General features: G+C 39.4%; 2 protein-coding genes across 2 annotated transcripts in view; one reads left to right on the top strand and one right to left on the bottom strand.

Annotated features, from left to right (window-relative positions):
- LOC149262457 (uncharacterized) overlaps window positions 1-26,771 on the top strand; it is a 233,857-nt gene that overhangs the window by 103,149 nt on the left and 103,937 nt on the right. The window contains exons 8-11 of the mRNA XM_089424677.1: window positions 21,228-21,292; window positions 21,408-21,582; window positions 22,171-22,365; window positions 22,512-22,559. Of these exons, the coding sequence (XP_089280803.1) occupies window positions 21,228-21,292; window positions 21,408-21,582; window positions 22,171-22,365; window positions 22,512-22,559 (483 nt within the window). The remainder of the gene's footprint in view (window positions 1-21,227; window positions 21,293-21,407; window positions 21,583-22,170; window positions 22,366-22,511; window positions 22,560-26,771) is intronic.
- On the bottom strand, window positions 24,046-25,247 carry LOC149262458 (uncharacterized). Its single transcript, XM_089384891.1, has 2 exons — window positions 25,031-25,247; window positions 24,046-24,870 (listed from the first exon to the last, which is right to left on the bottom strand). The coding sequence occupies exons 1-2, from the start codon at window positions 25,146-25,148 to the stop codon at window positions 24,218-24,220; spliced, it is 771 nt and encodes a 256-aa protein (XP_089241017.1). The 5' UTR covers window positions 25,149-25,247; the 3' UTR covers window positions 24,046-24,217.

Raw genomic sequence — 26,771 nt, 5'->3', positions numbered from 1 at the left:
ATATGTTGATGACTTATTTTTGACAGGTGTTACTGCCGAGTCTCTCATTATTCAATGTAAGAGGCAGCTGGCCTTCGAGTTTGACATGAAGGATCTTGGTTTGATGCATTATTATTTGGGACTAGAAATATGGTAGAAGCTTGGCAAAATCTTCCTTGATCAAGGAAAGTATGTCATTGAGACCCTTTGGAGATTTGGCATGATGGATTCTAAATCAATGGCAACTCCCATTGTGACTAATTTTAAGAAGTTGAGAGACTCTGAGTCCAACCCTGTAGATCCATCCATGTACCATCGGTTGATTGGCTCGTTGATGTATTTGGTTGATACCAGGCCAAACATTTGCTTTGCAGTGAACACATTTAGCCAGTTCCAGGTGGAACTGAGACATGAGCATTGGATTCAGCAAAGCACATATTGGGATATCTACGTGCTACTGTGAATATGGATTGAGATATGTCTCAAACAATGATGTACAACTTCAGGCATATACAAATTTTGATTGGGCAGGGAGTGCAGATGACAGGAAGAGTAGTTTAGGAGTATGATTTAGTCTGGGCTCCGCTATGATATCTTGGATGAGCAGGAAGCAAAAATCTGTCGCACTTAGCAGTGAAGAAGTAGAGTATATCGCATCCAATGAAGCTTGTACTGAAGCAATGTGGCTTTGAAAGTTGTTTGCAGAATTGTTCGACTAGGAGCTGGAATCGACCGTGATATATTGCGATAATCAAACTTGTGTGAAGCTTTCTGAGAATCCCGTGTTCCATGACAGGTCGAAGCACATCCAAATCAAGTTCCAATACATCCGTGACATGGTGTAGAAGAGAGCAGTAAGGCTCAAGTACATCTCCATTGATGAGCATATACCATATATTTTGACGAAGCCTCTGTGCAGAGAGAAGTTCATATACTTTAGGGAGAAGCTAGGGCTTGTGGAGATTTCCCCTCTAGTTGAGAGGGAGTGTTGATATGATAACATCATGGACAATCATTCTCCATGTATCAAAGATGTTGACTAGTTGGGGAGAATGGTCCAACAAAGGATAGTTATTCTTCTTGTGTCAAAGGTGTTGACTAGTTGGGAAGAATAGTCCTAGAAGCCCATGATCACTCGGTTGAGTACGTGGCTTTCAACATCAGGCTCAGTCTATTCAGATTGGATGAGGAGCTCATTTAGCATCAAGCCCAGTTGCTCATGTAGAGTGTGGCCTTTGGAGTTTCACCACAAGTCAAAGAGATTGACCAGGATGGTGAACCAAGACTAGTCTAGGTTAGGAGTACCGACCAAGATTGTGGTCAGTGGTACGGCCAAACTTATGATGACTAGTTGATGCTAAATGTTGTGCCATGTGTTAGGAGTACAAACCAAGATTATGGGTCAGTGGTACCGACCAGTTGTGGCAACTAGTTGATGGTGATATTGATGATGATGTTGATGATTTATGTTAGAGATGTTGACGAGATGATGATAATGTCAGAGATGCTAACGAGGAGATGATGATGATGTTAGAGATGCTAACAAAATGTTGATGATGTCAAAGATGCTGACAAGATGCTAATGATTTGTTATAACCTTTTCATAGAAAAAATTGTCAACTTGAGAACACCTATGATAATCATTATGAATACATCCCTAGTTAAGAGGGAGTGTTGAATTTTGTAACTATGGTCAGTCTTCATAATGTATATTTTGGCCCTTGATGTATTTATATTGATTATTTTAAAGCATGTTCTTCATGCTAGAGTCAAAAGAAGAGTATATTTTTGAGTCATGTCCATTTGGACTTTTAGAAGAGAAAAGTTTGAATTTTTGAAATTGAATTTTTGGCTTCAAAGTTTGTCAAGTCGACGTCCCTCTAAGTCAAGCTAGCCCAATGTTGAAAATGTAGCGATGGAAGGTCTTCTAGCTTGTGCCTTAGCCAATGAAGATCTCAACTTAGTCTTTCTCTAGCATGGATGCAAGTTCATGAGATAGACTTCAGCTACAATGAGTTGATTTCTAGTTTACTGGAATGGTCATCAAGTTTGCATGCGTAGTGTTGGAGCTTTAGTTTGTTGGACTCTTCTTTAGTTAGACTACAGGACGAGTTGGTAGTGACAAGTTCAGTTAGAGTTCAGCCAGAACGAGTTAAGACTTTAGTGCTGATTGGAGAGAGAATGAGTTGAATTCTCAGTTAACTCGCAATCACAACTGAAGGAAACTCGAGTGAACTACTAATCGAACTAGGCCTCCTTGCATGGTTCAAATTCTATCTATAAAGAGAAGGATAGAGGCGCAATTGAGATTAATTCTTTGTGTGTTTGGCACATAATTGAGGAGAAAGTGCACATAGATTTAGGAGCCCAAGTGCGCAAGGAAATAGGAGCCCTAAGTGCACAAGGAAATAGGAGTAATAGTGTGCAAGGATTGTGGAGCTGGTATCCGAATTTGCAGAGTAGGTCAAGGTTATTCAATAGGGGAACAATTGTGTGCAGGACCAAGATCATGTAGTGATCAAGGTAGGCTGAGACCAACTGTAGAGCTAAGATTAGTGAGGAGAAGCCTAGCGCTTTCTTAAGAAGACAAATTGCTATCCAATTGCTCAAGACCAATCAACAAAATACCACAAGTTACAACAAAGAAAGCAAATTTTCCCCTTTGGGTTTCCTCGGTAAAACAAGCGTGCCAATTTTTTGTGCATGTGTTTTTATCTCTAGTGTTTTTTCGCTGCTTATAAATTGTTAAAAAACTCTATATCTTGGTGAAAGTTCAACTTGGTTTCAGTTTTCAGTTGCCTTGTTTTCAGTAATTCATCTAGGTAGTGCGCAAAGTTTCAAAAGAAATTTAACATGGTATCAGAGCAGAGTTTTGCATAAAGACTAGCGCCAAATTGTTCAGTCAGAGAAGAGTTCAGATCCGGCAAAAGGCTTGTGCTAGAGTTTTGAAGTGTAGTTTTTGGATAAGTAGTATGTTGTTCCAAGGACTAAGGGCAGTTCTTTGTTTAGAGGGAGCCTCTAATTTCTACTCATGGAGGGAGCGAATCTCAGTGGTGTTAGAGATAATGGGGTGCTAGAATTTGCGCAGAATCAAATAGTTCCACCCGCAGATCCCGAACAGTTGATCTAGTATAACAAGAATGACACCAAGGCCAGGAGGATCATTCTTGAGGGGGTCAAAGACCATATTATCCCTAATCTTCGTGGGAAGAAGACAACATACGAGATGTGGAAAGTCATCTTGGATTTGTATCAGGGTTCTAGTGATGTTCAGAAACTTTCCTTGAAGGACAAGCTAAGAAATATTTGGATGAGCAAAGGAGAGCCCATCATTACGTACCTTTCCAAGTTCATTCAGGTTCAGGATGAGCTAGCTGGAGTGGGCGAGACTGTAGCAGACAATGACCTTGTGAGTCTTGCGCTACTGGGACTTCATAAGTCTTGGGAGAATTTCTAGGATGCAGTTAATGGTAGAGAGAATCTTCCTAGCTAGGAAAGGCTGTGGTTAGATTGTGTCCAAGAAGGAAAGGCCGAGTCTAGTCAAAGGGGCGAGAAGAAGAAGAAATATCTGAGCAAGATCAAATGCTTCCATTACCACCAGTTCGGGCACTATGCCACTAATTGTTCTAACCTGAAGAAGGGGTCCAGGAGGGGCCATGTGGCCGCATTAGCTAAGGTAGATGCATTTTCTTCTCAGTTCGAGAAAGACTTCTCATTGATAGCTTGCATGACATGCTCAGTAGGTAGCAACGTATGGTACATTGATTCTGGAGCATCCTTCCATATGACTGGGAACAACGAATATTTCAGCTAGCTGAAAGAGGACATGCAGTTTCACATTGAGCTAGTAGATGATGGCGAGCACATGACTAGGGGAGTAGGTACTATCAGTTTTGAGAGGGAGTCTAATAGCTCTCTTCATCTTAGGGATGTCCTCTATGATCCAAGCCTTAAGAAAAACCTTGTTTCTATTGCTACCCTATAAGACAAGGGTTATGATGTCATTTTTAGTAGAGGTAAGGCTTACCTCAAGCACTTAGCTTCTGGATCCATGAAGCAAATTGGTGTGAGGATGAAGAATCTTTATCGGCTACAGGTTGAGACATGCGTAACCTTGAGTAGCAAGGAAGGAAGTGTGCAACGCAGAGACGCGGGGGAGCTCTGGCACAGACACATGGGGCACTAAAGATCCTTCAACAGATAGCCACAGGACTACCACAGTGCACATTTGATCAACATTATGTGTGCATGGGGTGCACACATGGCAAGTATGCTAAGTCATATTTTCAGGGCCAAGACAACAAAGCTAAAGGGATTTTGGAGCTGGTACATTCAGACGTATGTAGAAAACTAAATGAGGAAGATGATCAAAAGCATTAACGAGTGACAATGGTGGGGAATATGTCTCTAATGCTTTTAGGGACGTGTGTGCCAAGGAGGGCATTAGGAGAGAGCTTACAACACCCCATAATCCTCAGCAGAATGGGGTGGATGAGAGGAAGAACCGCAACATAGTTGGAGCGGCCAAGGCCATGTTGCATGACTAGGGGCTACCCATGTTATTGTGGGAAGAGGCGCGCAACACTGCGATATTTACTATTTCTGCAGAATAGGAGTCCACACAGAGTGCTTGGACGAGTTACACCGAAGGAGGCTTTCACAAGCAAGAAGCCTTATGTTTCTCACTTCTGCATCTTTGGGACAAAAGTTTACTGCCATGTGTCCAAAGAGAGCAGGAAGAAGCTGGAGCCCACAGCTGAAAAGGGAATTTTCATGGGTTACAGTGAGACATCTCAGGCATACAGGGTGTATATACCATCACTCAAGAAGACAATTATTAGGTTGGATGTGAGGTTTGAGGAGGATAGAGCTCCGACGAAATCCTTGGAGCGAGAGCAGGTTGGAATACCCATGGAGGAGCTACTTGCTCCCAAGTAGGAGCCTCAGTCAGTATCACAGATTAAGTCTCAATCAGGTGGTACGTGGGTTGCACAACAGGATGACCAAGAGTCATTATAGGATGAGGAGGAGAGACCAAGACGAGTGGAGGCAGCGACTTAGTCTGTGACTTCCAACACAGGGAGGAAGAGAGCCAAGTGGGCCGAGAGGTTGATTCAGGAGGCCCAAGAGCGAGTTGAGACTCCTAACTCTATGTTCAGGCAGAGCAAGCAACCATAGAGGTACACCGGATATATGGCACTGATCATTGAGTTGTTGGATTCAAAGCCTTCTTGTTATGAGGAAGCAACCTCTCAGCAGGTTTGGCAGGATGCCATGGTGGATGAGTATACCTCCATCATGAAGAACGATGTCTGGGAGATTGTGCCACAACCAGAAGGTAAATAAGTAGTAGGCTCACGTTGGGTGTACAAGGTGAAGCATGGAGCAGATGGGAGCGTGGAGAAGTATAAGGCCAAGTTTGTGGCTAAGGGCTTCTCGCAGGTTGATGACATCGACTATGATGAGATGTTCACTCTAGTGGCATGTTATTCATCCATCAGGACGATTTGGCACTTGCCGCTCAGATGGGGTGGAAGATCAACCAAATGGAACATACCTCAACGGGGTGGTTGAAGAAGAGATTTATATGGAGCAACCAAAGGGGTTTCAGACTTTCAGCAGAGACATTCATGTTTATTTGTTGAAGAGAGCTCTTTACGGGCTCAAGCAAGTTCCGAGAGCATGGTACACTCACATTGATAATTATCTTCAGGGATTGGGCTTCACTAAGAATGAGGCGAATGCCAACCTGTACTACATCACGGTTGGAGGGCTTCTGCTCATTCTAGTGCTCTATGTTGACGATCTTATTTTGACTGGAACAGACAACATGATCCAAGATTGTAAGGTTGATCTTGCAAGAGAGTTTGAGATGAAGGACATAGGGCTTATGCATTATTTCCTTGGGCTAGAAGTATGGAAGGGTGATGGGGAAATCTTCTTGGGGTAGGGGAAGTACACTATAGAGATCCTTAAGAGGTTTCATATGTAGGATTGCAGGCCCATGACCACGCCTCTAGTCACAAAATGGAGGAAGGTGGACGCTAGTAGAGCAAAGGGAGTAGATGCAAGATTATACAAGCAACTCATCGGGTTGTTGATGTACTTAGTCAACACATGACTTGATATATGTTTTCCAATGAACCAATTGAGCCAGTTTATGATGGATCCCACCAGAGTTCACTGGGTCGCTGCAAAGCATGTTTTGAGATATCTCAGAGGCACGACAAATTATGGATTATGGTACAAACAAGTTGATGTTACTGATGCATATTGGGCAAGGAGCTCCACAGATCAAAAGAGTACTTCAGGTTGCATCTTCAACATTGGGTCAATAGCTGCTTCTTGGTTTAGTAGGAAGCAGAGATCAGTTGCACTCAGTTCAACAGAGGCCAAATACTTGGCTGCCAGTTTGGCAGCATGTGAAGCTATATGGATGAGGAATTTGCTTGTGGGACTTTTCATGTAGGGGATGGAGCCCACCGTGATACTCTGTCACAATTAGAGTTGCATTAAGCTCTATGAGAATCCAGCGTTTCATGATCGCTCCAAGCATATTGAGATCAGGTATCGTCATCTCAGGGACTGTGTGCAGAAAGGGATAGTGAAGCTACCGCACTTTCCAACAGAGGAGCAGACAACAAGTATTAGTGAAGCATGACTCTTATAAGAGTCATGAAGACTCGTGAGTCTTCACAAGTTAATAGTTGAAACGAGTCTAGAGGCCAAGACTTGTGCTTAAGACTTGAACCTGTAAAGACTTGTCCAAAGTCGCCAAGACTCGTGGACTCACATAATACTCATATAAGACTCGTGGCAGACCCAAATGCGGACTTCCTTGACCAAAATTTGATTTTTAATTTTTTTTTCCTTCTTTTTTCTAGATCTAGTGGAGGGAAAGGGAAAATGGAGGGAAGGAAATGCTTTATAAGCACCTCCCTCTTTCTCATTTCTCATTCGCTGAGTGTTGGTTGAAGGAGTTGAGTGAATCCATTGCATAGTGAAGGAGCTCTTGCAGGAGGTTGCAGGAGGTTGAAGGAGTCTAAAGGAGGCTTCATCAACCTAGCTTCATCACGACTAGGTAGGCTTCATGAAGTTTGATTATTTTTTTCAATTTCTTTTTTGTTTTCATTTTTTTTTTCAATTTTTTTTCCTTTCTCTGATTTGTTTTAGGCCTTGTCGTTGCGTTTCTTAGCCACACATAAGCCCTGTGCGACTAAGAAACTCAACCACAAGGTTTGTGGGGCCAAAAATTCTCCTATAGGCTATTACATCAATTAAAAATTTTAAATTTTAAAATTTAAATTTAGAGCTAAATTTAATATTATAATTTAATATTTTTTTTCTCTTCCAGATTCCATGCCATCGAAGGATAGTAGAAAGCTCATGATTTAGCATCAGCACATTGTGTTTGAATCATTCACAGTGATGGCCACAAAGTCAAGTGCAATTATTGCAATGCCACAATGTATGCAGACATAAACAGGCTGAAATACTACCTAGCTAGAATTCCTAGGAATGGTGTTGAACCTTGTGATCATTTTCGTCCAGAAGTCACTGCTGAAATGGCAACTTCTTTGGATGCCATTAGAGAACAAAATTCTAAGAGGGCAAGAATGAAGGTTGAGGTTTCTGGGATAGGTAGATCTCTGTGTTGCACGGGTACCCGCACCCAGGGGTGGGGTTCTCGAACCCGTCTTGGGTTCCCGCACCTAAGTACCGGATTCGGGTACAGGTTCTTCCCAGACGAACCCAGAAGAACCGGGTTCTTCAAAAAAAAATTTGGTTTCTTTTCCTTTAATGGGTTCTTGGGTTCTTGGGGTGCTTGGGTTCTTGGGTTCTTCGGGTTCTTCGGGTTGGGTTCTTTGGGTTCTTCGGGTTCTTTGGGTTCTTCATAAAAAAAACTATATTAAAAATTTAATTTTCAAATAATTTTTTTATTATTGAAATTTAAAATATAACTTATAACAAAGGTAAAACTTATAACAAAACCTGAAAAACCCTAAATCAATTCTTGTAAATCAATTTGGAATGAAACATTCTTCCACGGTCCTTACCCTCAAAACCTGTGTTGCACGGGTACCCGCACCCGGTTTTTTAAGTTTTTTACAAGTCTTGTTTTTTAAGAGTTCTTGTAAATCAATTTGGAATGAAACATTCATTCTCGAGCCAAATAACCCTCAAATTATAAACTGTAAATGCACACATACAGGTTCAGACATTTTTGGTCAAATAGAAAGTAGGATTGAGACCAGCCATAAGCTGTAATCAGCTGATGCTGTAAATGGCGAAGGGCTATTTTGGACAATGACTAAATTAAGTATCGAAATCTGCCAATTTCTCACAGCATTCTGATAACATCATGTTAAGATTAAAACTAGGAAAATATGCCTAAATCATATATGGTCTCTACAGACTTGTACACCAAGTAATCTCTAAAAACTGCGAAGATGTTTTATGTTTAGATAATTAATATTCAGGTAGAGCTTCGCACTCAAAGACAAACTATCCCTCAAGCCATCAGATCGCTGCTGTGCATTTTATTGGGAAACAAAGACTGATAAGCGTGTTTTGTGGAAGGGTAAGGCCGCCACTGTTTTTGGGATTGCTTTACCACAGAACACACCATGCATGGGGCAGGTGGATGATTAGACATCAAGAAAATTCTAGACCACTATCAGGTTGAAAAGAATCTCCTATTAAAAAATTGTGTTTTTATATGGGGGAGACTAAACATTCAAAGCAAAGTTACAAGCTCAAGCTCCAGCCAGAATGAGCAATTTCAATAAGGAGAGAAGCTGTCTTGAAATTAGAGCAGGAGGCAGAAATGCTAACACTCCTTGGTTGTGTAGGAGGAAGGGTCTGTACGACCACAGCCTGATTCATTGATAGGCATCCTTGCAAATGAACCTAAGCTGCATAGTTATTTTAAAGCCTGTGTGTGACAAAATCTATCCCAAGTTTCACCAAAATAGCTGAGTCTAGCATTTATCCTAGTATGTATTTTGAATTTTTAGTGTTAGTAGTAGCCTTGAGCTCTCTCACATAGCTGTCACAGTGTCATGGTTACACAGGAAAGATTCAAAAGAACAGTTTTTTGGTGATAAATTTTGAAATTTCAATGTCAATGTTGAATGTTCAATGATGTGCATGTTTAAATGATTATCATTAAAGTTTTCTTGTTTAAAGTTGAAAAAATATACAAATTCAAATTTCATATATATTATTAATTATAAATTTATAATTTATAAAATATAATTATTAAAATTTAATATTATTATATTACCCGACGAACCCACGCACCCTATTTCCAAAAATGCCGTCCCCGTCCCCGTTCCTGTCCCCGTCCCCGCACCCACGTTTCCTGGCAACATAGGTAGATCTTAGATGGCACCACCGGATCAAAGTGCAGGTAACTCCTCTTCAATTGTCGTCGCAAACAAGAGTATAGCCTCTCTTTTCTTCGTTCCTCTTACAACTCCAGGATCTTATCCAACGTTGGAGAGTTTTAATGAAAATAAGAGGAAGGAGGCAAATATGGCAGTGAAGAGGCTTTGGTACCCTAACAGTCTTTCATTTAACTATGCAAAGTCTTATTTTTATTAGCCCATTGTGGATGCCATTGTAGGTTTTGGCCCTGGATACAAAGCCCCATCTTATAATGCACTTAGGGGGAAAGACCTAGATGAGGAGCACGAGTGTGTAAAGGCACAATTGAAGAGCATTAAAAGCGAATGGAAGTTTACAGGTTGCCCAATTATGTCTGATGGGTGGACAGATCAAAGGGGCAAAACAATAATAGATTTTGTTGTAGCTTGCCCTAAGGGAACCATGTTCCTAAGATCCATTGATGCATCTGCACATGCAAAGGATGCAGATTTGATTTTACATTGTTGGTTGAGGTTGTGGAGGAAGTTGGGGTTGCAAATGTTGTCCAAGTAATCACAGACAACACAACATTATGTGGCAGCGGGAAGGTTTCTTTGTGCCAAATATCCCACCATTTTTTGGACTCCATGCGCTACCCATTGCAAAGACTTGATACAAGAGGACACTGGGAAGTTGGAGTGGATGCAAGATGTTGTTCAAGAGTGCAAACAAATTACCAAGTATATTTGTAACCATGCTTGGGTGTTGAACCTTATGAGGCAATTCACAGAGGGTGAGCCTAGTCGCCTAACTATCACACAATTTTCTACAAACCTTCTTTCCCTCCAAAGCCTTTTGTATGAGTACCAAGCTCTGAGAAGAATTTTTTGTAGCTATCAATGGCTATTTTTGAAAGATAGCACAAAATCAGAAGCATTGGCTGTGAAAGCATCTCTCCTAGGTGATAGTTTGTGGGAGAAAGTCACAGAGATTGTCAACTTCACTGAGCCCTTTGTGAAAGTCTTGAGATTGATGGATGGAGAGAAACCTGCAATGGGATATATTTATGAGGGCATGAGCAAGGCCAAAGAGGCCATCAAGACTTTCTACAAGGGAGATGAATCTAAATATCTCCCTTTATGGGAAATTATTGATTCCAGGTGGGATAGGCAACTACAATCACCATTGCATGCAACAATAGCATATCTCAATCCGAGCTTATTCTATAACGAGAGGTGTAACATTCAAAATGATCCCGAGGTGATGAGAGGTGTCATGATATGCATTGAGAAGATGTTCCTAGATCAAGATATTCGGGACAAAATCAACGTGCAACGAAATATGTACAAAGAAGCATCTGGAATGATTGGATTTAGCTCAAGCAAACGTATCAAGGACAAGAAAATGCCTTGTAAGTGAAAATTGTTAGAACTTAGATTATAATTTTGCTAGTTCTCTTTTACATGTTTGGCGTTGCAAACTGATAATCTTTGTTGTTATTTTTTTACAACTCATTGGTGGATAGATTGTGGCTCTGAGGCACCATAATTACAAGTATTCACCATCAGAGTTCTGAGTCAGCCCTGCAACGCTTTTGGTTGACTGCAATTGGTTGGTATTTGAGGATATCCACAACAAAAAAATAAATAGGTTGGAGCATTGGAGGTTGTAGGAGTTGGTTTTCATCTACTACAACCTTCGAATGCTCACAAAACAACTGCATCCAAAGGATCTAGATCCAATTTTAGTGGATAGTATTGATTTAGAGTTTGATTGGGTTGTGGAGGAGGATTCCCTTGATTTGAGTTGGCATGATGAAGAGACTTGTTAGAAAATCGGAAAGGCAAAAAGATTTTCTCTTGTTGATAATTACTTGGGAGTTCTTTGAATTATTATTGTAATCTTTCTTATGTTCTTTTTTTATCTTAGTTCATCAAGAAATTACCACAGTCAAAACACGAAGATCAAGGACACCGGATGTAGCGCACACCCAGGGAAAAACCCCCATATAGGGGAAAACCCAGTCAAAAACTCTTCCTTCAGTAATTCAAGTGAGATAAACCAAGACCCTAGACCAACAGACCTTCCTCCTCCACTAAGTCAGCCCTCAAACTGTTCTTCCAACCTTCAAAGGTCAACTGCAACAATACTGCATCAACACTGCATCAACACTGCTTCAATACTGCATCAAAGACAAATTTTTGACCTATTGCATCAGAATTTTGGCCCAACTTCAAGATTGCAATTTCGGCCCTCCTGCAGCTTCAGTTCCTTCTCACGTGTGAGACAAGAGAGAGAATTTCAACTTCCTTAGCAAGATAATGACCTCCTTCTCCTTCGCTAGCCCTTTCCTTCTTCTTCCTTGGAATTCATACCTTTTACTGCTTCCAGCTACTGCAATTCGAACTTGTTGAGTGATCTCTTTCAAATGAGTCGAGTTGTTGTTTATATATAGTCCTTTTGGGTGATCGAATTCTTCCTTTGCGGCCGACTTGGTGGAGGAGGCCTAATTGACCTATTTTATATGAAAATAATTTTCTCTCTTGACAAATAAATCCGAAGAAGGGTTCTTTACATTATGACATGGACAAGGACACTTGACATACACCCTAGAAGTCTTCAATGGAGACTTTGACCTAAAAACAATTGACCCAAGCATGAATCCCATGCCTTAACAAGTCAATTTATTTAATAAAAAAATATCTTTTTCTTTCATTTGACAAATACATTTTAAATATAATTATGAAGACCGACGCTAGTTAGATTCTTCAACACTCCCTCTTAGCTAGGGAGATATTCATAACTACCTATATTTATAGAGGTACATAGAAGATCTCCAAAATGAAGTACAAAGATTTCTAGCACACTCACTGCTGCAGAGTAGTTTCCTGACTAGGGTAATCTATTTGGGTGGGACTAAGATGGACTAAAGATTTCAGCCAGTCTAGGTACCATCAGGCTTACTAACTAACCATCAACCTAGGGATCTAGGTGCGTATCCAAGGTCAGAGCTCCAAGACCAATGCCACCCTCCCTCTTCGGGATCTAGACATCAAACACACATAGGCCGGCTAGATGTCCTCCCAAGCATCCACCATTAGATGCTTCATCTCTCCCTAATAAACTAGATATATCCATTTGTCCAAGCATGCTTCCCAAGTGTTCATCCTTCTTCATGGAGAGATTTACCTGTTCAAACACAAACCCTAATCAACAATAAACTTTCAAATATACATATACAAGTAAACACAAACCTTCGAGGTCCTCATTCATTCGAATGTTGCTTGTATCATCAAGTTATCCATATACAATTTTGTCGGAAGCTTTCTTCTTCTTTTATTTCTTTAGCAACACCAAATACATCCTCAGTACTTCTCAAGTCTTTTTCATGAACATTCATCTGTAGTTATTTTGCTTAATTCAAAGTATTCATTGTCATAATGTGCCCTCCCTCTCAACTAGGGAGATATACCCTTTCTTCCATCCAGGCTCCCTCTTAACTTAGGGAGATCAACAACTTCATAGTATCAGAGAAATTTCGTTCTTTCTTACGTCATCAAGGTCATCTTGATCATCATCATTCATATAACTTCTTCATCGAACATCTTCATCATCTTGAAGATTATGTACCTGCAAAACTTTAATAGCAAGTACAACCAAATACAAACATACAGAAGCATGAAGTTAACTATATCAAAATTATGTCAATACAATGGAAGCATCAAAACATTCAAACTTTTGACATCAAATACCTAAACCTAGTTAGGTTTATAGAAAGTTACATACTCATCTTCTTGCTAGGGTTTTGTCACAAACCCTAGACTACATCATCAAGACTCAAAGCAACTCAATCAAGAAACCAATCTCATTCTATCTAGGGCCTAAATATTACTTTCAGAGATATATGACAAACTCTGCTATGATTTACTGCAAACCCTAAATTCCATCTTCGAGACACAAAGCCTTAGATATCAATAATTCAATCAAATAACAATTCTACCATGCATCTAAGGTTTCAACAATTTTCAGAATTTACATGTCAGACACTACTAGGGTTTGTTGCAAGCCCTAGATATTATCATGAAAACTTAATCATATCAATAACTGAAAACAATATCATCATGCCCTAGAATATTAATCTCTACTAGAGTTTTGTTACAAACCCTAGATTTCACAAACTAAAACATGAGCATTAACAATTAAGTTAGCATTCTTGCATATACATATCTAGGATTTCATGCACTAACATTTCATATTGATACGTACTAGGTAAATCTAGGATACAAACATCAATACATCAAAGTTAGATATACAACAATTTCATTTAGACTATGGTTTTGGTTATACGGAGGAATATACATCTAGGGTTTCGATCTTAGGACCTTACTATAGTTATTACAAGGGTTTTGCTCATAAACCCTAATTCATCAAACCCTAAAGATCTAGGGTTCCAATTAACAACAAACCCTAAAGGACTAGGGTTTCTATCGTAACAACACAAAAAACCTAAACATAAAATGAATAGGTTTTCTAGATTTCATCAACAACCCTAAATAGACTTGGGTTTCATAATCAATATTTTTTTTAACAGGAAAGAGTACTATATTTGTATTAATCTGCGCCTGGTCGCAACAAAAAGAACGGGAGATTTACATTTCGTATACATTGCCATCAATGGGCATCATTCTCTGCACACTGACTGTCGAAGCCCATTTTTATTTCAAAATTGCAAAAAGCAACTGAGTGATTACATGTTTACTAGAGTAGATCTTACAGAACTGCCATAGTAACAAAATACATTTAAAATTCGTCATGGAAAATAGACAAAATAAGCAGACTAGTCATCAAAGTTAGCTGGTCGGTTGAGGTCGATGCCAGTTGATTCTTCAACTGTTTGGGAATTTTTCATTGCCATTTGAATTTGGAGACCATCGATTTTTCTTCACAGAGCATCTACCTCATCTTCCAGCTATTAGATTTTTTTGTTCTTCTCCATGTTCCTCTCTTGCATTTCACAAGCCTCTTCTCTCTGTTGTTGAAGACTCTTCTGAAGTTTTGCCAAGCCTGCCTGTGAGTTGAGTGTTCTCTATCGCAAGACCCATAGGCGGGAGGGGAGTATGGGGGCACTTTTCCCACTTCATTTCAGAACAACGTGCCAACCTACCCGAGTGCAGGCATCGATGACCCTAGGAGCCAGAGTCCATATTATCAAGAAGAAAATGGTGCACAGTGGAAGTTGACTCAGAGGGACAGTTCACAATGAGGCTTTGGGATCTTTCCCAGTAACCCAAATGACGAGGAGGAATAGAGAACCCAACAAAACCCAAAATGATCACATAGTAGCAGGAGCTTTTAGGATGGGACTCGACAGTGTGCAATTGACACTCACCAACAATTGACTCTGCCCGCCCGACCAAAATTATTAGAAACTGATACTCTCTAGACTAAGGGAAGGGGTTGCCCTCAACATCTAAGATTATCCACTGACAACTCCAGCTCTGCCAAAGAGTCCTCTCTCCAGCGACCCTCTGGACAGAGTTAAACACTTTCCTATTGTAGAGGTTAAGACCATTGTTCATCAATTTATAGAACCTTTTGAATAGAAGCCTCGTGTGGTTTTGAAAGACAACGAGCTTACCTCTGGGATACCAATGCTTGGCCATGATTGCCCTGGTGCCTGAAACGACTTTCGCCTTAAGCAATTTAACTCTCACTTGAGCGAACCATTTGATCCATACCAGGGGAAGTAAAGGCGGCTCTATCTCTGAGGAATTTCGCATAGAGATAACTTGATTGTTCTTGCTACGGACCCGGATATGAGGAACGACTTGTAGAGTTCCCACACTTAACATTTCCTTTGCGCCAAGTGGCCTGACTTGCTGAGGATTGCAACCACGAGTCGAGTGAGTAGGAAGGGAAATACTCAGATGTTGCCAGATGGGAGGGGAGAGGGGGCACAAATAGGGAGGGAGGATGTGATGGGGGAAGGGAGTCTGGGAGGAGGGTTGAAGGGGGGGGGGATGTGGAGGGGACGAGAGAGGTGGCTGGGAGAGGGGGGTCGGAGAGGAGGTGATGAGGTGGGTGATGTGGAGGCGGGGGAGGGGGGAGGGAATGCGAGAAGGGAAAACAGGGAGGAAGGACAAAAGCCCCCAATGGGAGGGAAGGAGGGACAATAGGGATTAATAAAACCTTTGAGACCATGATTTCTGACTTTTGTACCCGATCTTTGTTGAATAAGGAGAAATTTATCATCAAAATTGGGACTTTCATGCAAAGATTTAAGGGATGGGTAAATAACCATCAATTTCATTGACCTTGTTGCAACCTTCTTTCATTTGGCAAGCCGTATTGGCTTGCATATCCGTATCCTTATTTAGGCCTCTTAGCATGCCAAGGGCTGTCTTGAGAATAGGATTTAGCTTGTTATTATGGGCTGTAGAGTTTTAGTTAATGTGTTTTATGACCAAGAGAGAATCACCTAGAATATTCATTTCCTTAATTCCTTTTTGATGAGCTAAAGTGAGTCCAAGATATAATCCATAGGTTTCTGCCTGGTTATTGGTCTTCTTTCCCAAGCCCCAAGCATACCGATCAACAATTATTCCTTTAGGATTAATGAGAATCCCTCCCCCTCCTGCTACCCCAGATTTTTTTTTTCAATATTGACACACCCTTAGGTTAGGATTTTATAGTGAACCTTTTTAGGGTTCCACAAGAATGATAATATAATGAGGGTGGATTCAATCTCATGATTAATCACCCTAACAAGAATCTTTGTGATTCAAAACCCTAGACATAACGATGTTAATAACAAAATTTTAAAAGAGAATGAATATACCTTTTACATGAAGAGAACTTTATAACAAAACTTATAGTCTAAGACATACCTTAAATTGTTCCTTAACAAACCTTGTAGGTCATTAATTCTTGAGGGGCTTCCTTTGCAACAAAACTTCTTCCACGATTCAAGTTTGTAGTTTGAAGTCTTCTCCATAACCATTGTGTATTCTACAATCTTTTCCTACTAAAGAAAATACAAAGAAAAGGTTATTAGCAATGTTGCACGACTTGTACTCATCTGGCTATTGAGTCGGCGACCTATATAAGATTTGGGAACGACCCGTATAAGACTCGTATAAAACTTGGCAAAATTTTCCCTCCATTTTCCCTTTCCTTCCACATGATCCCAAAAAACAATTTAAAAAAATAAAGAAAATCGAATTTTGAGGGTCTCCAGGGGCCTTATGCGGGTCCTATGCAGTTCTTCACGGGTTCAATGCGGGTAGCCGAGTTTTATGCGATTTTTGGCAGGTAGGGTAGAAACTGCGGCTTCTATGCGATTGACCCATCTCGCTATATAAGACCTGTCAAGACCTATGGGTACTTGCGGGTCTTATAAGAGTCGTGCTACATTCGTTATTAACATATAATACAAATAGATTTTGATATGAAAGGGAAACCAAACATGAAAAGAGGAAACAAAGAATAAGATACTTATCTGTTGTTGAAATGGTTGAGGCTCCTTCTTAATCCAATCTTTGAGGGATACCTACAACTTATCAAAAATTCAAAAATGTTCTAACAAGACATGTGAGACCTATAAACTCTAGAAATCAAAACATAAAGGAAAATAATTCAAAACTTAAAAATAGAAGACTAAGAGGGATATGAGGGAGAGGACTTAGTAGTATAAGTCCTTGACTTCTGATTCTTCAGTCTTATTCTTCTTAGGTGGAGCTTCATCAACAACATTTGCATGTTCTCTTTCTTTCTTCTTATTCCTTGGATTCTTTGGACAATGACTTTTGTATTGACCCATCTTGTGACAATTGTAACATTTGATATTTGATAGGTCTACTTTCTTCTTTGTTCCTTTGTATTTCTTAAAGGTTCCTTTCTTCTTGTGATGAGCAGAATAGGCATTTGAGATGTTCTACTCTTCATCCTCCTCCTTATTGCTTACTAACGATATTCTGGCATCTTCTTGACTACATGCATTCCACATTTGTTCGAATGTTGGAATATCCTTCCAATCCAAGATTTCGGTAGACCTAAAAGGGCAGTAATTACGAGCTCCTTTTGTGGTACAATTTCATCTATTGCTTGAAGTTAATCTCTGATTCTAGATATCCTTACAAAGAAGGATGCCAAAATATCGTTCTTTGTCATCTTAATAGTTCTTAATTCATTCTTGAGGCTTGCAATTTGACTAATGTTCTTGATTGTGAATAGTTTGGATAGAGCCTCATACATTTCTTGAGTGGAATCTATGTTGGATATGTATGGAATGAGGTTGTCCTTTACTTGATACACTATTAGATTCATGGCCAAGGTTTCAGTTTCTCTGAACTTTGCTTTCCCTGCTTCATTTGTAGGCTTCATGATTTTTCCCAGAGTTAGATCCAAAACTGTATTCTTCTTGAGGATGAGATCTATTCTCTTTTTTGAGGCTCTATAGTTGGAGGCTCTTTCTAATTTGTTTTCTCCCTTCATTGAGTTTGACATAGTTCTTGTAGATAGTAAACTTATCTCCTTATATAATCCTTTTTCTTGATGACCCTTATTCAACTTCTTAAAACTCCTTATTCTCCTTATAGTAGATCTTCAGGCTACCTTTTTCTTTTTTCTTCACCTTAGCTCTGAAACCATGTTAAAATAACGGAAAGGTAGAAAGATTTTCTCTTGTTGATAATTACTTGTGATTTCTTTGAATTATTATTGTAATCTTTCTTATGTTCTTCTTTTATCTTAGTTCATCAAACAATTACCAAAGCCAAAACACGAAGATCAATGACCACAGATGTAGGTGCACAACTAGGGAAAAACCCCTATATAGGGGAAAACCCAATAAAAAACTCTTCCTTCAGTAATTCAAGATGAGATAGACCAAGACCCTAGACCTTCCTCCTCCACCAAGTCAGCCCTCAAACTGTTCATCCAACCTTCAAAGATCAACTGCAACGATACTGCATCAAAGACAAATTTTCGACCTATTGCATCAGAATTTCGGCCCAGCGTCAAGACTGCAATTCTGGCTCGCCTGCAGCTTTAGTTTCTTCGCATGTGTGAGATAAGAGAGAGAAAATTTCGACTTCCTTAGCAAGATATTGATCACTTTCTTCTTCGCTAGCCCTTTCCTTCTTCTTCCTTGGACTTCGTACCTTTTACTGCTTTCAACTACTGCAATTTGTACTTGTTGAGTGATCTCTTTCAAATGAGTCGAGTTGCTGCTTATATATAGTACTTCTAGGTGATCGAATTCTTCCTTTGAGGCCGACTTGTCCTTCCTTGAGGCCAACTTGGTAGAGGAGGCCTAATTGACCTATTTTACATTAAAATAGCTTTATTTCTTGACAAATAAATCCCAAGAAGGGTTCTTTACATTATGACATGGACAAGGACACTTGACATAAACCCTAGAAGTCTTCAATGGAGACTTTGACCTAAAAACAATTGACCTAAGCATGAAACCCATGCTTTAATAAGTCAATTTATTTAATAATTTTTTTTCTTTCTTTCTTTCGACAAATACATTTTAAATATAATTATGAAGATCGACACTAGTTACATTCTTCAACAAGACTGAGGATTTCTCTAGTTTTCCATCTCAAATGGAAATGCCAAATACACTTGCCTCATAGTTGCTTCAACCTTCCAATGTTGGCACTAGCTCCTTGAGGGCTTATTCTACGCACAGGGGTGCATTAAATTCAAGATTGTTGTGAGACTATAACTTATCATTATGATATATGTATTTGAATTTTGAACTTGCTACCATTTTTGATTTTGATTATGGAATCATGATTCCTTGTCCTATTCACTATCTAAATTTTTTGCTTACAAAAATCGAATATGATATGTTGTACTATCATAGCTATGAGATGATGTTATGAATTATTGCATATATTGTAGTTTTATAACTTACAAGGATTGGAAATGTCATTAGTTTCTTTTTTGTGCTTAAAATTTTCCATGTTTTAAGTTTTATGTATTTTGCCGAGTCTTATACGAGTCATTCCAGACTCTTATACGAGTCGCCGAGTCAATAGCCAGAGGAGTCTTATACGAGTCCGAGTTGTGCAACATTGGCAGATATCTTTCCCAAGGCATTAGCAAGAGGTCGTTTTGCCTACTTCAGAGATAAGTTGGGAGTTGTACAAATCCGTTCCTCGCTAAGAGTGAGTGTTGAAAATGTAGCGATGGAAGGTCTTTTGGCTTTTGCCTTAGCCAGTGAAGGCCTTGACTTAGTCTTTCTCTAGCATGGATGCGAGTTAATGCGATAGACTTTAGCTATGATGAGTTGATTTCCAGTTTATTGGAATGGTCATCAAGTTTGCATGCGTAGTGTTGGAGCTTCAATTTGTTGGAGTCTTCTTCAGTTAGACTATAGAACGAGGTGGCAGTGACAAGTTCAGCTAGAGTTTAGTTAGAACGAGTTAAGAGTTCAGTGTTGATTGGAGAGAGGAGTTAAGTTCTCAGTTAACTCACAATCACAACTGAAGGAAACTCAAGTGAACTTTTAATCGAACTAGGCCTCCTTGCATGGTTCGAATTCTATCTATAAAGAGAAGGACAGAGGCGCAACTGAGATCAATTCTTTGTGTGTATTTGGTGCATAATTGAGGAGCAAGTGCGCATAGATTTAGGAGCCTAAGTGCGCAAGGAAATAGGAGCCCTAATTGTGCAAGGAAATAGGAGCAATAGTGCGCAAGGAAATAGGAGTCTTAATTGTGCAAGGAAATAGGAGCAATAGTGCGCAAGGATTGTGGAGCTGGGATCAGAATTTGCAGAGCAGGTCAAGGCTATTCAGCAGGGGAACAATTGTGTGCAGGACCAAGATCAAGTAGTGATCAATACAGGCCGAGATCAATTGTAGATCTGAGATTAGCAAAGAGAAGCCTAGCACTTTCTCAAGAAGAAAGATTGCTGGCTGCAGTAGTAGCATGAATTGTAATAGATCCAATTGCTCAAGAACAATCAATAAAATACCACAACAAAGAAAACAGGTTTTCCCTTTTGGGTTTCCTGGGTAAAACAAGCGTGTCAATTTTGTGTGCATGTGTTTTTATCTCTGTTTCTTTTCTGCTGCTTATAAATTGCTAAGAAACTCTGTATCTTGGTGAAAGTTAAACTTGGCTTCAGTTTTCAGTTGCCTTGTTTTCAGTAATTCATCTAAGTAGTGCGCATAGTTTAAAGATAAATTTAACACCCAAGCAGAAGAATCCAGGCTGTCACACTCTCAAAAGGGAGCCATTGATAAGCTGTAGAGACATTATGGGTGTTAAGTGTGCTGTTCACATGCCAAACACTGTCCCACATTTTGATAGTTGGAGGATACTCAACATTTAATAGGGTGAAAGGTAGCTTTCGAGTCTCCGTTTATGGACAGTAATACACTGATCTTTATTTTTCATTGTCTTTGATCTGTTCAATTTTGATATACCTTTTGCACTCCTTTTTATGGATTTTCATGTTTTATCATTCAAGTACTGTTGAATGCCATTGGTCACTCCTGGACACCAATATAATTTCTTTCTTTTTTATTTCTTCTTTCCATATAAGAATGCTTTATACTTTAAGAAGAAGTTCTTGCTATCTAAGTATGACTGCCTATAATTTTCCGTTAAGCTGTTATTTTCAGTATCATTTAAGTGACTACTTGCAACTGTCAATGAGTTCATTATTTTTGTTGAGCTTGATGAAATTGTTCTAGTGATTATCAGCTCCCTGATTTTCATAATTCGGCATGTGAAAGAAACTATCTTAATTGTATGTATGGAAAGTAACACGGTAAACTATTATTATGTACTTTGCGTTGAATTTATTGGTCATATGACATGAATTCTCACTTCATTCTCTTTTTTATCTGTTATATACAGCTTCGGGATTGGTTGGATCTATCTCTGAACCATTCTGTGCCTTCCTCCCTGCTTATTCTCTCTCGGTAATTACATACCTGATCATTGTTTATAACTTTAATGTGATCCAATTGTCTTCGACGTTTTCTGTTTATTTAATGTAATACCATGAACTGTTCTTGACACTGTCATTGTTTGCAGAACTTTCACCATGTCAGGAAAGTTGAAGCCAGAGGAGGCAGTTCAAGCCACACTTTCTTCCCTTCCAGACGAAGTAGTTGACACAGTAGGTGTCACTGCACTTCCCAGTGAAGATACTGTTGCAGAGCGTAGAAGGAAGCTGGAGTTCTTGGAAATGCAAGAAGAACTCATTAAGGTTACATCTAGTTTGGACCTTCTTGTATCATACATCTGAAATGGCCCTTGGACCTTGATTACACATTTTCCATATTGCTACTATTGTTTCCATGATTTATATGTTGTGTGAAATGAATATGACTAGCGACCAATTAGTTGTTATTTGAATGGTGTCCTACTGGAAGTAGATGCAGACACACATGCCAATTGATGTGCTGTGTATTATTTCTATGATCATGTCAACACATGTTTGGTTTGCTTTTTCCACTGGAATGTTTTGTTACTGCTAGTAACTTTTTATCTTGGATAAATATATGTTTTATGAAACAAAAAATCTAACTGACAATTTGTGTTAAACTTAGTATTTGCTATAATTGTTATCTGAATGCATGTGTGTGCACATATGAGCTTTAGGAGATTTTGGGAAAATAAAGAGAGAAAAGTGAGCAAGCATCACTAATGAAGGCATACAATATTTGAATCTTTGGCGCTATAGTGACATATAATATCATTGAAAGGATTGTTTAGGCCAAAATGGGTGTTAGTCTCATTGTAATTACATTGCATTCGACATGTTCAATGTTCTAAGTCAGAATTTCATTGACAGGAGGAGGAAGAGAATGAGGAAGAGCAGCAGGCACGGCTGAGGGAGAGTCCAGTCAGTCAAGAAGATATTGCTTTGCAGGAGATGACCGTTGGAACTGCTGGGGAGGCACAAGAGTTGGCAAAGTCTAAAGCAATTGATAAAGAAGAACAACTTTGCAAACTTAGTCGTGCTTTAGCTGTGCTAGCCTCAGCTTCTGTAAGATTTGATTTCACCTACATTTTGAGTGCTTTATTAGGTTGCAAGAAACTTGTTTTAAGTATTTATTTTCACCTTTACACATCCTTTTTGCATCTGTGAATTCAATTCTGGAGCTTATACACTTTGTTATGTTCTTTTTGCAGTCAGTTAGCACAGAGCGTGCAGAATTTTTGGCCCTTGTTAACAAAGAGGTGTGTATTTTTCTTACAGAGAGTTTTGTATTTTCTTTATTTGTCTGAATAGTTTTATTTTGAATTGCTGTTATGGTTGCCAATAACTTGTTTTCAGTCAACTTTGTACTTTATATGTAGTATTTTATATTATTCTTTCATAGTCTACTTGAAAGTCCTGTGTAAACCGCATTGGATCAGATTAGTATATCTTGAAAAAAACCTTATGGAGTCTGCATGCACAAGTGCATGATTTGGACAAACGGAGAATTTTTGAGGATTTCCTGTAGAAATCAGAAATTGAACTTGGAGATCATAATATCATTTTGCTGACTGTGGGTTACTTCTTAGATTTCCTCTTCTTTGACTAGTTTCTGCTCACAAAAATAACTTTGGCTTTCATAGAAATTTCAATAACTGTGATTGTCGTGTTGAGTGATGGCTTAAGGGTTACAAAGAGAGTCTTCCATAGCACTTATTGTACTTAAGATTAGTAATTATGTGACTTAAGTCACGACTCACATGTCATAAATAAATACTTGTAATTATGGTTAAGGCCATATTTTATCTCATTTATTGAATAGTAGGTTTATGGTTAATGCTGACCTAGTCAAACTTGATATGTAGGCTTAATAACCCTCTTAGGGTGTGTTCCCGTACTTGGTGGGTCTACAACTATTTATTCACAACTCAAGCTCTCATTTGTATCATCTCATTTGTGATCTTGATTTGAAATACCAAGTGTTATAAGGGCTCTTAATTTTGACATTTTTCTCTTGTGATTAGCATTTTCTCTTAGCAACTTGTCTTTCTGTTTCCAACACTTGTGCTTGGATTTTGCACTCTCTCTCTAACATACTGGACCTTTCTTTTGTTGAAGTTTGAGTGCAAGCCAGAATTTCTGATCATGATAATTACTTGTGAAAATGTCTAGAGTTCTTTTAGCCTTTCTTTATTATTATTCATCAAGCAATTATCAACTTAACTATTCAAATGCAAGGAAAATTGTTAATTTTAGGTATGTTCTATGCTTAGAGCAATTTACTTCAGTTTTTCATATTAACCCAATGACAATATTCAGATTAGCAATCACATCAGCATGATAGTAAAGTGCAGATAGAACATAAACATAACAGCAGAAGACAAGCCAAGACAAGAGGACACAAGATGTGGCACCAGCCAGGGACAAACCCCAATGTGGGGAAACCCTTGATCAATTCTTCTTATAATCTTCAATAGTTCAGCAGAGAGAGGGATAGTACAAATATACAAATCTGAGATTTTTATGACAGCAGTAGCAAGCAATGTTTTACAACTCGGACTCGGACTCGGACTCGGCCGACGATCGACTCCGACTCCGACTCCGACTCGGTAATGACTCGGCCAGCTCGATTTCAATGACTCGGTCGTTGTAAAAAATACATTAAATATTTATTTTTTTTATAAAAAAACATAATTTTAAATATTTTAAACATAATTTTAAAGATTTTCATTCAAGTTTCCAAACACACAACATTATAATATACATGGAAGACAACATATGATCAAAGTAGGCTCATGAACCAATCCATTATATCAAAATGGTACCCAATGGCAATAGTAAATACATAGTCAACTGTAGTCTGTCATACATGATCAAAGACTCAAGAGTCAAAACAAAATACAAATAACCAAGGAGGCTAGTAGCTACTGCCAGAGGAGCCAAGATCATCTCGACCAATCTCTGGATCATCATCATCAGAGTCAGACAAGGGGCCCCATGGCTCCTCCTCATCATCATCGTCTCCAACTGCAACTGTAGAAGTGGTGCCAGTACCACTAGGCTGTGCAGCAGATGCAAGCTGAGATAGAGTACAAATGCGGCTGCGCTTCTGTCGTGGCTGAGCAGAGGAAGGCGAAGCACCTACAACTGGAGTCCTACTAGCTGGCTGTGAGACTGAGGCTGGTGGATCGGGATCTGCATTCAACTGAACAGGCTGCAGTGGATGTTGAACATCAAGTTGATCAATGTCAAGATCCTCATCAGGATCAAACTCTGGTAGACGACTCTCCACTACCCAATCTGATGTTGGATCAATGTCTTCCAACACAATGGGATCTGAATCAGGTCTTTTGTTCAGCAATTGGTTCCGTCTGAGCCGAAGGTTGTATTGGACAAAAACTAGATCATTCAACCGTTTTTGCTCCAAACGGTTTCTCTTCTTTGTGTGAATCCTCTCAAAGACAGACCAATTGCGCTCACACCCAGATGCACTGCAAGTTTGACTCAAAATACGAATTGCAAACCTTTGCAATTCAGGGCACTGGCCACCAAAGGCCTCCCACCATTGTGCTGCAAAAAACATAGGAGTGTAATGAATTATGAGTTAGATGAAGGCTGAAGCTCAACAAAATTACAAATTATATCTAACTTTCAAATTATAAATGATTTAACAAACTTTAATAAAAAAAGTAAAACCATTAAGAAATTGAAAATTGAAATTTTTGTTTACCTGGCTCATCTGCTTCTCTTGCAATCTTTGCTAGGTTCTTCCCAAAGGTACCTGTTGCATTGCTGAAGGATGTGACCTGCTGATGTATCAGCAGCTGATCAGACTCCGATGGGACCATGCGCTCAATGCAATCAACCAGTCCATCTCTGACCTCCCCCCTCAAAGCTCCTGACTCCTTAGCTTTATAATGATACCGTGGGTTCAAAAAATACCCCGCTGCATGTATAGGGCGATGGAGTTGATTGTTCCATCTTTCATCAATGATTGCCCAAATGGGCCCATACTTTGCCACTCTATCCTTGTATGCTGTCTTTATTTGCTCCTTTGCTTGATCCATAGCCTCATAAATGAAGCCCATAGCCAACCTTTCCCCATCCACCAACCGCAACACCTTAACTAGTGGCTTAGCAAGCTTCACAATCTCTGCTGCCTTTCTCCAAAAAGTTTCATCATGGACTTTCCTTTTCAATTCTCTGCCTTCTGGTTTGTTAGACCAACTGCTTTGATTCCATTCATCACTGGAAAACATCTTTTGCAAGTTTCTATGTTGGGAAAGCATAGATTGCAATGTCAAAAAATGTGTAGCAAATCTAGTGATGGCAGGCCTAATAATATCCTTGCCTCCAGTGTGTTTCCTCATGAGACTCAAAACCAGTGTATGATTGTAGATAAATTTTGTTATGCTTTTGGCATTATCTACAGTGTTTCTGACCCAATCTAATTTTCCAATATCCTCAAGCATGAGGTCTATGCAATGTGCAGCGCATGGGGTCCAAAAGATGGTCTTGTGTTTTTCCTCTAACAGTCTACCAGCAAGAACATAGTTAGAGGCATTGTCTGTGATGATTTGAACAACATTAGCCACCCCCACATCCTCAATAACCTCATCCAATAGCTGAAACAACAAGTGGCCATCTTTTACCTTATCAGATGCATCAACTGATTTTAAAAACATGGTTCCCTGTGGGCAGAAGACAAGAAAGTTTATGATGGTACGGTTTCTTTGATCAGTCCATCCATCTGACATGATGGTACACCCTGTTCTTGCCCATGATTCCTTGAAATCTTGCAAATACTCATTAATTGATTGAATTTCTTTCTGCAAACGAAACCCCCTTAGCTCTTGCATAGTAGGGCCTTTGAAGCCTTTTCCAGCAGCATGTATGGCCTCAAACATAGGCTCATAATATGGTGAACGAGCAGCATTAAAGGGGATATCAGCATCATACCACCATCTAGCTATGTAGTCACAAGCAGTCTCCCTCAATTCTTTCTTCCAATGGTCATCTAAAGTGGGTTGAGCAAGACCTTTACTAATACTAACTTCAGGACCATGTGCATATGATGGAGAGGAGCCTGAGTGAGTGAAAAAACTTTTGATAGTCCCATCACCCTTCATTCTACCCTTTCCCTTATCTTGAACAGAAGCAAAAGAGGGAGGAACATAACGGAAAGGGTTTGATGCATCAGTTTGAGGGATAGAGGAAGAACCCTCAAACTCATAGTGGGGGTTGGCAGCCATCATTCTTTGTATCTCCCTCTTCCTCCCAATTTCAGCCTGTATCTCTTTTTGCCTAGTCTTTTCTTCTTTAAATTTTTCAAAGCTTTCCAGCAAATTCTTTCTAATCTCCCCAATTTGATCAGAGGGACATGCAGTAATATTGCCTTTAATCCCTGCCAAGTGTTGTTTCAGCCTATGAATCCCCCCAGGACCTGACTTAATTTTCCTATGGCAAAACTT

Source organism: Pinus tabuliformis, chromosome 6 (assembly GCF_031772625.1).
Source record: "Pinus tabuliformis cultivar Carrire ecotype Pingquan chromosome 6, CPIR1, whole genome shotgun sequence".
Classification (NCBI taxonomy): Eukaryota; Viridiplantae; Streptophyta; class Pinopsida; order Pinales; family Pinaceae; genus Pinus; species Pinus tabuliformis.
This window is presented reverse-complemented; position numbering and strand designations above follow the sequence as displayed.